Source organism: Pleurodeles waltl, chromosome 9 (genome assembly GCF_031143425.1).
Source record: "Pleurodeles waltl isolate 20211129_DDA chromosome 9, aPleWal1.hap1.20221129, whole genome shotgun sequence".
Lineage (NCBI taxonomy): Eukaryota > Metazoa > Chordata > Amphibia > Caudata > Salamandridae > Pleurodeles > Pleurodeles waltl.
Window position 1 is genome coordinate 505602458 of NC_090448.1, and position 17310 is coordinate 505619767.

At 41.5% G+C, this 17310-nt stretch overlaps 1 protein-coding gene across 1 annotated transcript in view; it reads left to right on the top strand.

The window, feature by feature from the left end:
• GPHB5 (glycoprotein hormone subunit beta 5) overlaps window positions 1-7622 on the top strand; it is a 28530-nt gene extending 20908 nt beyond the window's left edge. Inside the window, exon 3 of the mRNA XM_069207371.1 lies at window positions 428-7622. Coding sequence (XP_069063472.1) covers window positions 428-616 — 189 coding nt within the window. The 3' untranslated portion in view covers window positions 617-7622. The remainder of the gene's footprint in view (window positions 1-427) is intronic.
• Window positions 7623-17310: the final 9688 nt, after the last annotated feature.

The following is a 17310-nucleotide window of genomic DNA, read 5'->3' on the forward strand; positions in this document are numbered from 1 at the left end:
TTATTTACCCTTATATTTGTTGAAGGAAAACCCCTCAAACTCTTTAGGCAGGAAAGAGGTGCTTGCTACTCTGAGTCAGTGGCGGAACGAAACGGGAAGGGGCCCACTGCACAGAACATGGGTCACCCTCCGGACTCACTCAGACTAGGTGCTGTACTAAAGGGGAACCCTGGAGCTTGCCATCCCAGCACCGCGGGAGCCTTTGTTACGCCCCTGCTCTGAGTGTTAATAAATACCCTACCACTTTGAAAGTTCTCGACCTGCAATCTGAACGTCTCTTGTACGCAGTGGGCATGAAACATTATTATTGCGTTTTTTATGAATAATAAAAGTTTCTTTGTAGCGATCTATGCTTAAATAACATCGAAAGACTTTGTTTTGCAAATATTTCCTTAAACGCCTAGCTTAATTTTTTTATTCTCAACAGAAACCTATCTTGGAGTTACCTTATGTCGATGCACATCACCGAGTATGCACCTACAACGAAACTAAACTGGTTACAGTGAAAATGCCGCACTGCAGTCCGGAAGCGGATCCCTTCTATACATATCCTGTAGCCATCAGGTGTGACTGCGGAGTATGTTCAACTGCCACCACCGAGTGCGAGACATTCTAAGTACCTCTCCAGCTGCATAGCTGCTTGCAGTACAATGCTTATACCAATAAAACTTATTCTTCATGAATGCACTTGTGTTTCAGCGATTAGATATTTTATTTATGCCTTTATGTGGTATAGGGAAAAGTTTTTTAACCTTTTTACTTCTGCGGACACCCCACTTAATCATTACTGGAACCTGGGGATCCCCATTGAATCACTATTGGAATCCGAGGACCCTCACTGAGTCAATACTGGCAGCTGAGGACCCTAGTATACTGTCTACAACACCAAATAAAGTACACAAGGCTCGGGTTGTGTTGTATTTCTTTATGTATTCATTATATGTATATGTGAGCAGAGCATAGGTACTTTCCATCCACACCAAACCCCTTCTACTCTTCTTCTATCTCCCCCCCCCTTTCCAGTTCCTCCTCGTTTCCTGTCCACTAGCTGTCTCCCACTAGGGTCCTAGTGCTGTGTTCATCGATGTGTACCTTCAATGACATTACATCTCCCCCCACTTAAATCACTGAGTTTCAGTAATGATGTAGTCTTTAGATTTCTTCAATAAGATGAGTAGGTCTGCGTCAAGTTTGTTGTGATCAGAGTAAAAGACTCTGTTCCATCAGTTGTGTCGAAATAGAGATGGCACAACATCCTTAACTGTTGGCTGGCCCTTGAACTTCCAGACATTATCATCTGAGATGTCTTTGACTTCCATGGTCCTAGAATTATATTTCTTGAAGTGATAAATATTCTGTGTTACTCTTTTGTCATCAGAGGTTGCTGTGACCATGGTGCCCTTTATGTTAGTTACTTGCAATGGGCATTCCTAATGTCGGTGGTCTTCCTTTTTTCATTGATATTGTCTGACCAGTGCCAACTCACTTCCTGAATAGTAGGCATTCTTGCTTTCCGGCGAGTATCTTCATATTTCTTCAATTTGGCTTTCCTATTCGGATCCAGCTCTGCTAGTTGTTCATGTTGGGGGACCTGTTGAGTACATGCGGCTGAACATCTGAGTGATTGGGCATTTTCTGGTAGTGCTATGAGGTGTGGTCTAATAGGCTCACAGTACTTTATTCAGGGCCATCTGTACGTCACACCTTGTTGGTTCGGCTTGTTGTAAGGTTTTCTTTAGTGTTTCCATAAATCTTTCGGCCATCCCATTAGCTTTAGGTAGCATAGGAGTAATATTCCTGTGCTTGAAATTAAGTTGTTTGGCAAATTCTGCAAATTCATGTCTATAGAATGGAGCACTATTGTACGTTATAACCACTTTGGTAATTCCCCACGGTGCAAATATTTAATCCATTATTAGAATGATGACAGCCGCTTTGGTGGATGACACTTGCTTAGCAATAGGAAATCTTGATACTCGTCCATTATGATAACGATGTGTTTGTCATACGGTAGAGGCCCAAAGAAGTCGCCAGCGGCATGGTGCCACACACCCTCTGGCAGTTTTGACATTTGCAGTGGTGGGGGTGATATTCGCAACAAACTAACTGACATTAAGGGCAGTCATGGAGTGTAGTTTCGACTGTCAGGTCAAGAGAAGGGAACCAGACTCTTTTTCGTAGTGCCCTTTTCATGGCTACCATGCCTTTGTGCCCTTTGTGTGGGAGGTTGACCACCCCTGCCGAAACTTCTTATACACTGCATTTTGTTTGTCTTATATTAGCAGGCCATTGTCAGCAACTGTTAATCCTTCTTTAATGTGTCAAAAAGAGGCCAATTCTTAGATGTCTATTTTTTGTTGCCATGAGGCTCTTCCAGGTGTCTCCACAAGTTTTTTGGAGGCGATGGGCCACATCTTGGGGGGTGGCGTTCTATACTGTGACTTCAGAGATGGCTTCCAGTGGGACAGCGGGGGTTTCACTTGATCAATGAGAAAACTGATATATTCCTCAGCAAGTGAGGGTCTCTTGCTGAAGGATGTCTTGGAGTGTCATGAGATATAGACTACTGTATTTGATGCCTTTCCTGGCTTGTGGATAATGGTGCATATACATTCGTCGAGACGGAGTCCCTATTGCTCAATCCTAGGTGGCATTTTTATTTGTGGGTTCCCAAATATGGTTATGAGAGATTGATGGTCCTTAATGCGTGTGAATTGTTTTCCATAAATGAAGATGTGAAAGTGCTTGCAGGCCAAGACGACTGCCAGACTTCTTTTTCTGACTGCGAGTATGCTTTTTCAGTGTCAGACTGTGGCTGGTGTATGCTACTATGTGTCATTGGCAAATATCCTTTTGATACTGAGCTAAGATGGCTCCAAGTCCCGCAGGATTAGCATCCACTGTGAGTTCTGTCTTCTTGCGAGTATTGAAATAAGCTAGATTGATGGCAGACCCCACAGCGTCTTTGATTTGATGGAATGCATGACTGCACCAAGCAAACCACTGAAAAGGATGACCTTGCTTGGTGAATTCACTTAGAGGATAGCTTATGGTAGGATAATATTTGATATACCGGGCGCAATAGCTATCCATTCCTAGATATGATCAGACATCACTTACGTTCCATGAGCAAGGTGTGTCATTTAATGCAGTGACTTTTTCAGGATCAGCCTCATCACTTTGCTCGAAAAAATATGTCTGTGGAATTTCAGTGTGGGTTTATGAAATTTAAACTTGTTTTTGTTGAGAGTAAGATTGACTTCCAGAAGCGTGTGGGACACTCAATCTAGTGCCTTGTTATGTTCTGTGATAGTGGCACCAAACACAAGGATATTGTCACTCTAGTTAAGTGTGTTGGGAATGTGACAAATGGACTGTTATGACTGCTTCTTGAAAGATTTCGGCTGAGGATGAAACGCTGAAGCTAAGGCGTTTGTATCAAAAGAGGCCGTGTTGTTTTGAGGAAGTGGTAATATAATGAGAACTTTCATGAAGTTTGAGCTGATGATAGCCCTTGTTGTACAACTTAGAGAAAATATTTGCTCCATTTAGTAATGTGATCATAACACTGATATGAGGTCCCAGGGGCCTTTCTCACTCGGTGTCAGGGGCTCTCATATCAACATATAGATGCACCTTGCCTTCTGATCCACATATGGGCACGATGACCAATGGGGACACCCAAGGAGTCAGTCCTGATGATCTCTCTATGTTGTCTGCCTGAAGTAGGTCTTGTAATCCCTCCTCCACTGCCTTTTGAAGGTGAAATGGTATTTTCCGATGATGTTGAGCCACAGGTGGTACTTGTTCACTTATTTGTAGGCGAACTTGAAAGTGCACAATTTTTTTTAAAGTCCTGTGAATAGTTTTGGGAATTAGCTTATGATGTCTGGCTCGTCATCTACTCAATATAGAATTTCTCCAAGTTTCAGGTGTTCTGCCATGGGGAGGCTAAGAAGACAATCTGCTGCTTCAGGGTCATTGATGATGTGAATTTGAACCTGAACTGTTCGGTCTTTGTAGGTGAGAGAGATCTGCAATTTTATCAACCACTGTAGCGGTTCTTTGGACATTTAGGTGTATACTCGAACAACAGATTTGTGCAGTTTGGGTTTTGGATTCATTTTATCATGTTTTCGTATTTTTTATAATTCTCTGGGGCGGTTTCTCATCTCTCTAGGTAGCCTCGGATATTTCTTCAATCTGTCAGGATCAGCTACCATGCTGACATACTCATTGCTATCATCGGAAACTGGAGTGAGATCTTGACTCACGAGAAATGGAGTGTTGAGATCTGTAGGTAGTATGTGACTGTGTACTCGATTGTGAAGATCTAGTGGATCATTCCTGCCTGTCACATACTGCTTTTGCATGATGCTGAGGACATGAGTCTCTGAGAGATTTTTGAATGCCTTTCTTAAGACCTTGGCACACTTTCTAAAAGTGATTGTACTTACCACAACATGAACATTTCTGACCCATGGCGGGACATGACCCTACATATGCGTATTCTTATTCACAGTGGTAACATTTCAACTGCTGTTCTCTTCCATTCCACTGCGTTTTGGGCTGTGATTGTGATCGGTGGGTTTGTTGACTTATAAGCGTTCAGGCAGATGGCGTTCCTTTTTGGCGAGCTTGTAATTGGAATGCCTGTTCTCTTTTCTCACCTTTTCCTGCTTCAATTTTTTTAATGTTCTTCTTTTGATCGTTGACTCTAGTCATTTCCTTTATTTCATCTAGAGAGTAACTTTTCTTCAGGAGATGTTGACAAAGAAGCTTTGATTGAAATCCTTCTATGATTCGCAGACAAAGATCATCTATTGTCTTAGTAGCGTGCTAAACTTTTGTGTTGTGTGATGAATTCTCCCATGGATTCATCCTTTTCTTGAGAGGCTACGTTGGAAGTATATCTCTCATAGTCCACAATGTTTGTGTGAAGAAACTTTCAGTTGATTGCCTCCCGAACATTTTGGTAGGATGTTGTGGCATCCCGGTAGTTCCTTGATAATTTGTCCAACATCTTTGCCTACTAGGTTGCGCAGGGCAATGAGTTGTTGGTCAAGGTCAGTGACTTGTGACCCATTCATGAATTCTTCAAAGTCATCTAGCTATTCTTGCAAGTGAGGCCACCTGGCACTGCCAGACATGAGAGTCAGAGTCTCAGGTGGGCGTAGTAATGATACATTGAACATGGAAGGTCTGGGATGGTTGTTTTGGGTGAATCCAACAGTGTTGACTTGATCTAGGTAGGAGTGAGAGATATCACTGTTGAAACAAGGCACAAAATTACGTGGAGGCACTGGGTGACTGAATGAAGTAGTCTGAAGTGTGTTTTTTTTTTAATGTGGTGCAAATGAGTGTGCACAAAGGCAGGAGGGCACAATGTCTATTTGTTACTTTAACATTGGCCTGCTTGTGGGAGGTGCAGAGCGATGTTTAGAAACAACCCTGGGGGATTTGTTTTTGTGTTTTTTTTTTGTAGTTGGAGTCAGAAAATATATAGTTTGATTGCAGATTGGTGTCATAACTGCGTGAAAGATACAGAAAGTCCACAATGCAGGTGTTGCCTGATTTCAAAACGGCTGCCACTAATCCTTTGCAGCTTATTAGATGACATGCCTGGTTCCAAGATGGTCACCAAAAGGATAGCAAAACTCATAATATTATGGCTGTGAGAGCAGTCGGCAGTGTTCAGCTATATGCTGTGGCAGTAACGGGCACTCGGCTTACCGTAGGTGCTGCAAGGTCAGCACCAGTAAACCTCTTAAGATATGCCGCTCGATTGGGGCGGGCTCCGTTTCACAGATGGTGCAGGGCTCCAAGAGTGCAGATTGGAAAGTGGGGTGGGCTCCTGTGTGGTGCTGTAGTTTGTGGTGATCTTGCAGAGCTGGGTGGGCTTCTGTTTTTGCCTTGTGCAGTGTAATGACACAGGAAACCTCGAGCGGGGTGGGCTCTCGTAGTCTTGTGGTGCAATAGGAATGTATAGAGTGGGGTGGGCTCCTGTAGTCATGCTTCTCCCTCTTCACCACTTGTACTGTCTATGACGCCAAAAAAAGGATATGAGGCTCGGGTTGCATTGTATTTGTTTATTTATTCTTTATATGTATATGAGATCAAAGATATCTTCCATCCACACCAAGCTCCTTCTACTCTTCTTCTATCTTCGTCCCTCCCTTTCCAGTTCCTCCTCCTTTCCTGCCTCCTAGCTCTCCCCTAAACAGTACACACAAATACAGAACCAAGCATTAATCAGACAAATATTTTATTTAACTCACAAGCAAATGTAAAAGAATAGAAATTTTAGTTTTAGTTAGGAAGGTTGGGGCATTTCTAAATTCATTTAAGGTAACTCATCGCTCAGTCTATATTTTGTTTGATGCATTTTCACTGCTCCTGTGAAACAATTTAGGGATCTTAGGCCCATCTTTATCAACTTTTCACGCAATGCAATGCAGCAAGGCACCTTGCTGAGCTGACTGAAAAGGAAATGGCAGGAATGTGCTGTATTCACCATTATATGGCGCATTCCTGTCCTTTCCTATTGCTGGCACACTGTGGTTGCCTAGCACCATTGCAGGCAGCCTTGCATCATACTGCAAGGGTGCCTGCTTGTAGGCAGGATTGTTTTTGTGCAGGAAGGGACACCTTCTGGAGCTTTTTCCTCTTTCCATGTGTGCCGAAGAATGCAGCACATGTAGAAAGAGTAAAAAACTTGGAGAAATAAAGATATTTCTTCTTGTTATGCCTCACCTGGGTAGGCGTAGAATTTTGACGCATTCCCAGGTATACCACTAATGTTAAGTCTTGGAATGCACCAAAATCCATGGGTGGATGCGTGAAAACACCCACGATCCACCCATGGAGGGCCACCCTCCCTCAGAGTAACTCAAGGCAGCAATTTGCTCTGCCTTGTGTATCTCTAGGTTAATCAAGCCATGCAGGTAACTCTAGGCAATGATTTGAGCTGCCTTGTGTTACTCTAGATTAATTAAGCCATGCAGGCCCATGCAATTGACTGTGTGTGGCTTGATAAATCTCACTTAGGTTTTGCATTGCACTTGCACCCCCTTGCGTGGCGCAAAGGTGATACAAAACCTTGATAAATATGGGTCTGAGTTTTTTGTCTGTGCATACAAATTCCTTCACATTTACAGAACGTTTTTAAATTTTCAATTGTACATTTTGCTTCTTTGCATGATTTTACTAATCACTTTAATTTTTCAAGCAGTTGCAGATCAGACTACAGGTTAATAACCACTGGGATAGGGTATTAGTGATATTGACATGTGGAGTGAATTGCTTTTGCTCTTCACTGTTGTAGAAAGTGAAAGTGGCAGGATATTAAAGTATTAAAATAAAGCCATAAATAGTATTATAATTCTGCAATTTAAAATGTATTCTAACTCTATTTTGCATATACGATTTCAAGATTCACATCGTTAAAAGCGGACGCTAAAAGAAATTCTCCAGAACTATGCATTATTGTAAATATTTGAACTTGGGTTATCAAAATTTCTAACCATGCTTTTTTAAATGCATAAAAACTATTTTGTCATTTTCAGTGTTATCCGTTGTCATTTCTAATGAAATGTACAAAGTTTAATCAATTAAATAAAATGCTGTGTTTCAATAAAAGACAATATTGTATTTTGGGACTAGCAACTTTCTTTGATCACGCCTACACACGATTCAGTGTCAATTCAATATTGAATGTTTATATCCAATGCAAATTAAACAGTAAGGCCCTGATTCACAAAGGTAAACGGATATTATTTTGTAAGTTTACTACTTTTTGGTATTCAGAAACTATGTGCAGAGTTTTACGACTTTGCACTCCGTACACTTATGTGTGCGCAGTTTTATGCACCCAAGACTCAACAATTGGGACGGAAAACACTGTCACACACATATGGGTTGTGCAGAGTTGTATAACTCTATACGTAGTTACTGAATAACGAAAAGTATTGATCTTACCAAAAGGTATAAGTTTACCTCTGAGAATCAGGCCCTATATCTTTAAGCTACAGTTCCTAACCATTTGCCGAACCAACTGCACCTCGATATCTTCACATGCTGCTACTAAATTATTTTTTTGTTTTGAGGAACTGTGCTTTTATCAATACTATATGGTCTGTTTCTGTAGGATTTTGCCTTAATGTTGCGTTTCCTCCGACCACTGGTGCTCCCATTACGGATCATGGAACATCAATATCACTGCAAATTGCTTCAATTGCTACTCTGCTTGACCCAAGTTATACATATTTCATCTTTCCCCCCTTTCTTTTGAAATACTATATTTAAACCCTGCATGTCCTGACGCTCCATTCGAACTCAGGCAAATGCTATGCAGTGAAAACTCGTTTTGGATATTCAGACTAAATATCACACCAAAATGAGTATTGATGACAAGGTTTCTGCAATGAGCTCGCTGTTCTGCCTACCTTATATTTCTGAGCTTTTTTGTAAAATGGCGCTAGACATCCTTCTCTGTCCCACTCATCCATTACTTTCTAACAGTTCCACATCATAGTCCTCTGAAACACTCGTGGAAAGAAGGGTAAAACACCTCTACCTGAATGCTGCTAACCTCTATAAGTCCCAGCTGTTCACTTGGGCAGTAGCTTCCTCATAGTCTGCCTCTCATCCAGAAGCACTTTCACAGAGGATAGGAGTCAGAGTTCCTGAAACACATTTGCAATCTCCGGAACCTGGGGCCTACCTTAGGACAATTCTGAAAAAGCCTCACGGGCCACCTGTACCAAAGCTTACATTTCCCGATAGTGCATCAAACTGTTACTCCTGACCTTTGACCCCGTGTCGTCTCTCTCCTGTTCTCAGTCCTCTCCTGCAACCCAGCACCTACAACAAATTTCAAATCTTGACATCATGGATATTCAGCTCTGGCTGTCAGTGGACACAGAACACATATGCACTCGTCAACCAGAAGAGCAGCGAAAAATGCATCGTCTGATGAGAAAACAAAACATTGTGACTGTGTTTACTATTCAGCCTAAATAATAAGGAATCACAAAGTCGTCGTATCAGCATACATTTAGCTGAAACAGTTGTTCCTCTGTACGCCCTAAAATTGTCATATACTTACACAGAGGCACTATAAATTACTCAAATGTAGTCGAGGCAATTCCTGGAAATATAACTGGAGGGATGGGGCATGACCTCTTCCGGGAGTGCCATGTTCCTATCCTCAAGGGCGACAGGCGAACCCAGACAGGACTGTTGACAGCTTCATGGCAACAGACCAAGGTGCAGACTATATCTCTCTGGTGGGCCATGAACTTATCATATTCTCTATTTTTTTCACTTGATTGTCACTTTCATCCTGAATACGGCACTGTTTTGTAATCAACTTTAAGTTCTGTATTGTAACAGTCCTTATATGAAGTGCTCTGCCGCCATTTTTGTTTTATTCACGTTATATACAACTGCAAATAAATAAACAAATGAAAGACTTAATCATGCGGTCTGCCAGAGGGATGTGGCATTAACATTGTTTCTCTTGAAGGCAGTCCTATTCTCATGGATTTAGTATCACCCAAAGTATGAATTTTAAAGATCTCTCTCTCCCTATAATTTGTACATATTATTTTGCTTTTTTACAGACCCCTATGATATGAAGCAGCCTATTCTGATTAAACTCAAATCTAACCTCATGTTTCCCTTTTGGCTAAGAAGTAAATTTTGATGGAAATGTTACTATTTCAGTGAGCACCATAAACTGATTCCTACTCGTAGTTTGATCTCCCATTTTCAGGTTTTGGACTTGATATACATCTCTTGTGCAGAGGGCTATTCCTTAGATGGTTTTTTGCTCTGCCGTATCTAAAACATATTGGCACTATGTTTCCATTTCTATTGTTTTCCAGATCGTTTCAAATAGTTTATACTGGTAAATCTTCAGTCAAGTTATTCAAAAGTAATAAAGATTTATTTATGTCTTGGAACAAATGAAACTTCAATTATTTAACTTTTGCCTTGAGTAAAGGTAATCATAGTCTTAGGGACTGATTTAGAGTTGAATGGGAAAGGAAAAACACTTAATTTCTAGAGGACGCTGGTAATCCTACACTGAACGATTCTCTACCTGCAAAGGATCCCCTAATGGGTATTCACTGCTTCTCCTCAAAGTTACCCTATTCTCTATTTTACAGTACTACTCTTTTCGATTTATCCTATATTGCGCCTATATCCTGGAATTCTTACTGCTCGCTTTGAAAACAGTCACTAATGTAAAACAAGAAAAGTAATTCCTGTGGTTCACTCCAGCCTATCTGGTTTTGTAAATAAGCATCCAAGAGACACTCCATGACAGGAGATACTAATATTCTTTACCGAAAAGATTTAAATACAGAATTATTTGACATTTAGGTTAAGTTGTTTTTTTTCATACCAAAGTTGCTAGCATTAACAATAATATCACAGTTTTTAATTGTTTTAAGCCTAAAAGATTTGATTTGGATTTATCCATGATTGGCCTGATGTTCAACTGACAGCCTTAGGGCGGTCCTGCCCCAAATTTTTTGCCTTCCTCCTCCATTTTTGCTGATCTTGTTTTTGCTGCCTTAGTTCTGTGAGCACTTTACCACTGCTAACCAGTGCTAAGATGCATGTGTGCACTTCTTTAAACATAGCAACATTGCCTTATCCCCAATTGGTATATATTTAGTTACATAAAAGTCCCTAGTAAAGTGGTTCTAAATGTACCCATGGCCTGTAAATTAAATGCTACCAGCGGGCCTGCAGCACTGACTGTGCCACCCACTTAAGTAGTCCTTTAAACATGTCTCAAGCCTCCCATAGCAATTTGTGTGTGCAGTTTTAAACTGCCATGTCGACCTGGCAAAACAAACCTTTTGCCAGGCCCAAAACTCCCTTTTTAATATAAATAAGTCACCCCTAGGGTAGGTTCTGGACATCCCTGAGTTCAGGGTGCAGAGTATTTAAAAAGTAGGGCATATATTTTTAAGCTTTATATGTCCTGGCAGTGAATATATCTGAAATTCAATTTTCAGTACTGCAAGGCCTACCTTTCAATAGACTAACATTGGAGTTACTTTATTACATATCATAAGCTGTAATTTCCAAATGGGAACAGGTAACCAGTTCATGTTTGTTGTCTTTGGAATTCTAATGCAAAATCCTAACTTATGGTGAAGTCTAATTTTAAATTACATCTTTGAAAATGCCACTTTTAGAAAGTTTAACCGGTAAAGGTACCTACAAGGGATCTTATTTAAAAAACAAAACAAAAAACAATTACATGAATTCAACGAAGTTTGTTGATGTTATCTAATAACATCCCACTTGCGTAATATATTGCTGGACGTAAACAGAATCATTTCAGTGTTCACAAAGCTCATTTACAATGAAATGGCAAGAAAGAATCATAAACAGCGTAGGTGTATCTTGTGAAATTATTGTATTGAGAATAGATTCTGGGAGTAACCATAAGATACAAGTTGGATCTTTTTGTGGTGTGGTTTCACTGTGTTACTGTTTGAAGTGTTGCACAAATACTTTACACATTGCATCTGAGTTAGGCCTGATTGCTCTGTGCCAAGCTAACCAAGGGTTGAGCACAGGTTAATATAAGTTTACTTGTGATTTCATCCTAAGAAGAATGGGAGTTTCTGCTTGAGAAAGGTTTTATCCCTCTCAACCAGTAACCCAATTTCTTACACCAGATGCAAGGTTTTGTGTGCTTCACTTCATGCTATCGCAGGTTATTTGAACACAATAGGCCTTTTTTATTTGAATTATATCTTGCAGTTTTTTCTAGAGTGGTTATTGGACCAAATACTGATTATTGTACTGCACATTACACTCGCCTCTCCCAGGTCCTTTTTAGGCAGATCCTAATGCTTAACGATCAGGTTGTCCTTATTGTTAAGAATGCTGCAAAATGGATGTATACGACACCAATCCTTTGGTCAGCGAAAGAAGGGACCAGGGCTAAGATCTGCCATGGACTAATATATCTTTGTATGCTGAAGTGCCTGATTATTTTAAGGATATACTAACTTGTTTTGAACCCACATGGTTGCTGAAGATCAAGGACATGCGATAATTGGTTAGTCCTTTCTTCAAGCTCAAAAGATGTTGTGGCAGGCAGAAGTTGTTGTGCCCATGCATCCATTTAGTGGTGTAGCTTGCCAGACGATATACAACATTGGATTGGATTGGAATGCTCAAACAACAAACCCATTTTCTTCAATTGCTGGAATAACGAAACCCCCTACTCATCTAGCACCCCTCCCCCTTTAAGGGGTTAATACTGCCCTCTTTAGCTCTAACTTCAACATTGCATCTTCAGTTTTCAACAGTCATGTGCTCACTATGCTGCAGTGACCTTTGGGTGCAAGCCCACTCTAGTACCACCTCCAAGACTGTATCAGTGCCTTGCTATGGCTGAATGTTTTTGGAGCTGTACTTGAGGTAGTCGCTGGCTGTCTGGAAAAACTATATCTGCTGCTGAAGAAAACTTGAAGAAGTGCAATCGGAAATTACTTTATCATGAGAATATCCCCTAGACTTGCAGCTCACACTAGGGCAGCAGTTCAGTAGTTTAAACTAGAGTTCCTTGGAGCACACACACCTGGGTAAAGATTTGCTAACTTTCAGCTCAATACAGCACAGTGACCAAACTGCTGCACAAGGGAGAGAGAGCAACACAGAGGGAGTTTTTATTAACTGGGGCCTACAGTAGCTATCTTCTCTTGAAACAGCACACAAACTGGTTACTTAGCACCTGGTACACACATTTGCAACATAGTCCAAGGGTATGTATTTGATGTCTAGGATAGGTTGTGTACTGGAAGTAAACCCTTCAGTACAAAATCCTATGCCTAGATAATTTGTAAAACATTGGAAGCCTCTGTTCAGTGCAGTGTATAAACAATGTGTGAACCGTTTGGAGATATAAATTTATGTCTGCAACTTTGCACCTGTCTCAAGGACTCCTCATGTTTTTATTACAAGCCTGGGCGGACAATTTTTTAGTAGATAAGGCTTTGCATAAAAAAATTGGTGCTTGCACTGGAGCGCCACTCGTGTAACAACCTTCTCAGCCCAGAGTGCCAGAAATCTGTGCAAAGTGCTGTTTGCACCAAAAAGGGCACTTTCCAGTAGAAAAAAGTCTTGTACTGAAAATGAAATACCTTTTCAAGACTTTGCACCAGTTAGCATCACTTTGAGGCATCTCAAAGTCATGATAAATTGACCCCACAGATTTTCAAACATAACATTCCACCCAGATTCCACCATCCCACTCTTCAAATGATGCAGTTCAAGGAATCATTACAACAGCAGCATGACGCAAAATGATGGGGCTCCCCAGCATAATGTTTTGAAAGGACCCTGAGACCAGGGACGACTCCTCCGCAGTGGCGGAGGGGCGTCGCCCCGCTGGCTGAGCCAGGAGATGAAAAATAAAACTATAGCTTACTATCGTTTTATTTTTCATCATTTTTCATATGCTGGCTTAGCCTGCAGGTGCAGGGAGGGGCTGGGCTGGATCAGGGGGAGGTGGAAGGGGTGAGGAGGAGAGAGTGCACTAAGTGCACATGTGTGTTTAGCCAGCCGTCTGAGGCCAGCCAAACACACATGCGCACTTAGGTTTCTCCAACCCGGCTGTATACACAGCTGGGCTGGAGAAACAGCACAGACCAAGGCTTGTGTCTGAGCAGCAGTGACTGCTGCTAAGACCAATCCTGACACTGCTTACATGCTATATTTAGTACGTAAGCAGCACCAGGATTGCTGGGGAGCCTGTGCTGGTGTCCCAGCAAATGCTGGGACACCACTGGAGGAGCGAGGTGGCAGGAGATGGCCAGAAATGGGTGCCACGAGTTTTTTTTTTTTTTTTTTTAGATGTTTCCCCCATCGTCAACCCCAGTTCCCCCACTCCCTTTGACATATGAGGCGGCTGCCGCTGCCTGAGACTTCCATAACTCAGAGATCCTTGGGCTGAATGGGAGGCCTCCTGGATGGTGAGGTGATCCTGCACCATAGAGATTGCAGGGGCCTGTATTATGCCCCTGCATTACAACAGTAGAAAACACTACTAGGATATGAAACAAATGAAAATGAGTCAAACTAAATTGAGAGGCGTTTCCCTTAATTCAATAATACAGGAGTAGTAGTATCACACACCCTTTGACCACGATTATCTTCATATGGTTGCATGACTGTTCCATCCTTAGTTCGTCGATGTCCCCCTCCACCCACAGCATGCTGCTGAATGGCTAGGTTAAGAGGACGAGTGGAGACTAGAACTTCTCTCTTTATTACTAGTTCTGGCTGATACTTGGGTAGCAAGGACAGTTCCAGGGCTACCAAAGGACAACTCAGAGCTAGTAGCTGCTATCCCTTGCTATTCCTAATTGCCAGCCACGGAAAGTAGAGAAAGAGAAAGTAAGCGAATATTCTATTTTTCATCCTATTCTACTAGACAATAGTGTTGCTGCAACAGATTGCTTGGTCCACTGAGCCCATATTCATTCCGAATCGGCAAACAAAGGATTCACTGTTTGGTTTTCTAAGGATTCAGAAATGTTCAGCATACTGCACTTGTCATTAGATCAGATAATGGATTTAAAATTATGTTATTTCTTTCTCCTGGTTCGCTGCTTACAATTAGAGCATTATTAATCCAGTGAGCGATTCCAGGAGTCAAGTGACAAAGTATATTATGGCTTCACTGAAAAAATTTCCTTGACAGAGATCTGGCAAAATATTCATCTTACTTAACTTTTTTAACAGGAACACTATTTAAACAATACATTTTAAATTGTATTGCAAAGTAAGAGTGATTGTTAGCTTGTTTGCTCAAATGCGCTAATCTAGCAGGAACAAGTGTACTTCCTCAGTCAATCTTTTTGCGTGATTTTGTTGTTGTTTCAAAACTACATTTACGGGTGAAGTTTAAACTGTTAAAAATAAATATTCAGCCATACCGCTGATTGGGAAACAGAAGTCCAATAATTCACATGGTGCTGCCCTATCAGTACATAATTAGAAACTACAGAAGAAGCCTTTAAATGCCATGGCTAAGACCTGTAGAGGCGGGTGTCCATTGTTCTTCTGTCACATTAATTGATAGGTACATTGGAAACTTTTCAATTGCCTTTACATCACAGTGGCAACATAATAGGATCTTATAGACTTTGCATACATGCCCATTGTACAAAATGTCAAGCTTCACCCACCCTTTGATCCCTGAATATATCACAAGTTTGAGCAGATGTCGAGCCACTAAAAAGCCTACTGCTAATTGTTGTCCTTGACACATGGTAGTGAAACAGGTGACACAATATCTTGGAGAAAATTATAGTTGCATTGGTCATTAGGGACTGTATTATACAAAGTGTCCCAGGGGCGCAGAGGGTGTGTGCACCTGCTTTTGGTACCCAAACGCTCTGTGGTATTACAGAATGGGAAGCAATTGCTTGGATGGCCTCTTCTGTAATATAAATTGTACTTGTGTTAAATCTGTCCTAGTGCGGTCTCCAGTGGGTGTTTCCTTATTTGCATCAGGGTATGGTCCCTTGCAAATGAGCAAGCCCCTTGGCTTTGCACCTACCCTTGTTACAGAATTGGGTAGAGGGAAAGAGGCTGTTTAGAAGGTGCTGCTTGGCCCCGCCTCATTGCCTTACCTACCCCAGTCCTCCAACCACGTCCGGTCCTTTCAGGCCCCCACTCCGTTGTGTTAGATGGAGTCCCCTAGCATCCCACCCACTGTTTGCCTCTTTTCTGCCTCTCTCTCCCTCCGTCACTTCTCACTTTCACCTTTATCCTCTTCTTACTTTTGTTCTAGTTCTCACTCTTTTTCTCTGTCTCCCGGCTTCATTCACTTCACTTTTTAGGGTCGAGCCTGCGTCGCATGAGCTCGCGCATCCGTATCGCTAGCGAGATGCTTTAGGTATCAGAAAAGTGCTCGGAGCCCCATCGACGTCACGTCAGTGTCTTTCATTGGCAAGTTGGCTTGCCTGTTAAAATCCGCTTCTTTTGATTAGTCGAAGGCACGCATACGTCATGCCTTTTCCATGGTTAGCCCTCCTCGAGGGCAGCGACCAAGTACAGAAAACATGAGAGGCTCGCTGTGGTTGTGGACTACTTTTTCTCTGTTTTTGGAGCGCGATCTCGCTGGGCAGAAGACGGGCGCTTCGTTAATTGCACTTTTGCCGTTAAGTTCATAATTGCACTTTGTGTGAACTGTACAGCGCGATCGTGCTGTTTTTTTCTTTTGATGCAGGAAAAATCCGGTTGGGAGTTTACAACAGCTGTAACTCCGACAAATGCGAGACCCTAGTGCATTGTAAATGATTGTTTCTCTTTCTGTCCGCTTTCCACTCTTTTTATCTGTGTCACTGTTTCTCACTATAGCCCTGTTTGTTCTCACTTTTGCATGTTTTTCCACTCTTTTCAATAAAAACTGTCCTCCAAAGGCTCCAGCCCACCAGCAAAATACTCAGTAGAAAAAACATGCAGTCCGTGCTGGCATTCCTGGGCTGTAAATACCTATCAATGGAACACAGTCTGGAAGAAGCCTGGCAGCACACCAGGGACATTGGTTGTCCCGCTGAAAAATACTAACACCAACAGTGGAGGTTTTTCTTTGAAAAATACCAAATTTACAAATATCCTACCATACTGTCATCCAGAATCAGGGGTTTTGTGCTACATGCAGAATGCCATTTAGAATTGCACTTGCAAAGAATTTCAACACAAAAAACGGTTTTCATGTAAAATGGGATTAATGACTCATTCACTAGGTTCTATTAAAACACACACATCTATTACGTTATGAATCTAAAGTACAATGATTACATTTGTAAAAGGCACACTAGAATCTAAAATAAACCCAGTGACCTGTAGAAATCGTCAATTTCCTTACATGCTATTTATTTCCAGCCACAGTACTTAAGCTGTAGGGCTCTACAACGTAGGGTCAGTGGTTTTCAGAGAAAGTTTTAGGGCAAGAACAACAGACACCAATGAAAGTCATTGCTCTACTATAGATAACTGGTAGCTATAATAACACCCAAAGGGAATTGACCATTGCTATAGGTTTTTTGATCTCTACTTGTGGCTTACAAGGTACCTTTTTACAAATGTAATGAAAAACTTCCATGTATTTGTAAGGAAAAGTTTAAATTCAAATAAGGACACAAAGCCGAGGATTATCCTCTACTACTTTCTCCTTTTACTTTATCTCAGCATGAATATAGCAAACTACCTTTCCCAGCAATCCACGGAAAAGAACTACAAAACTTTGAACAATTAACAGTC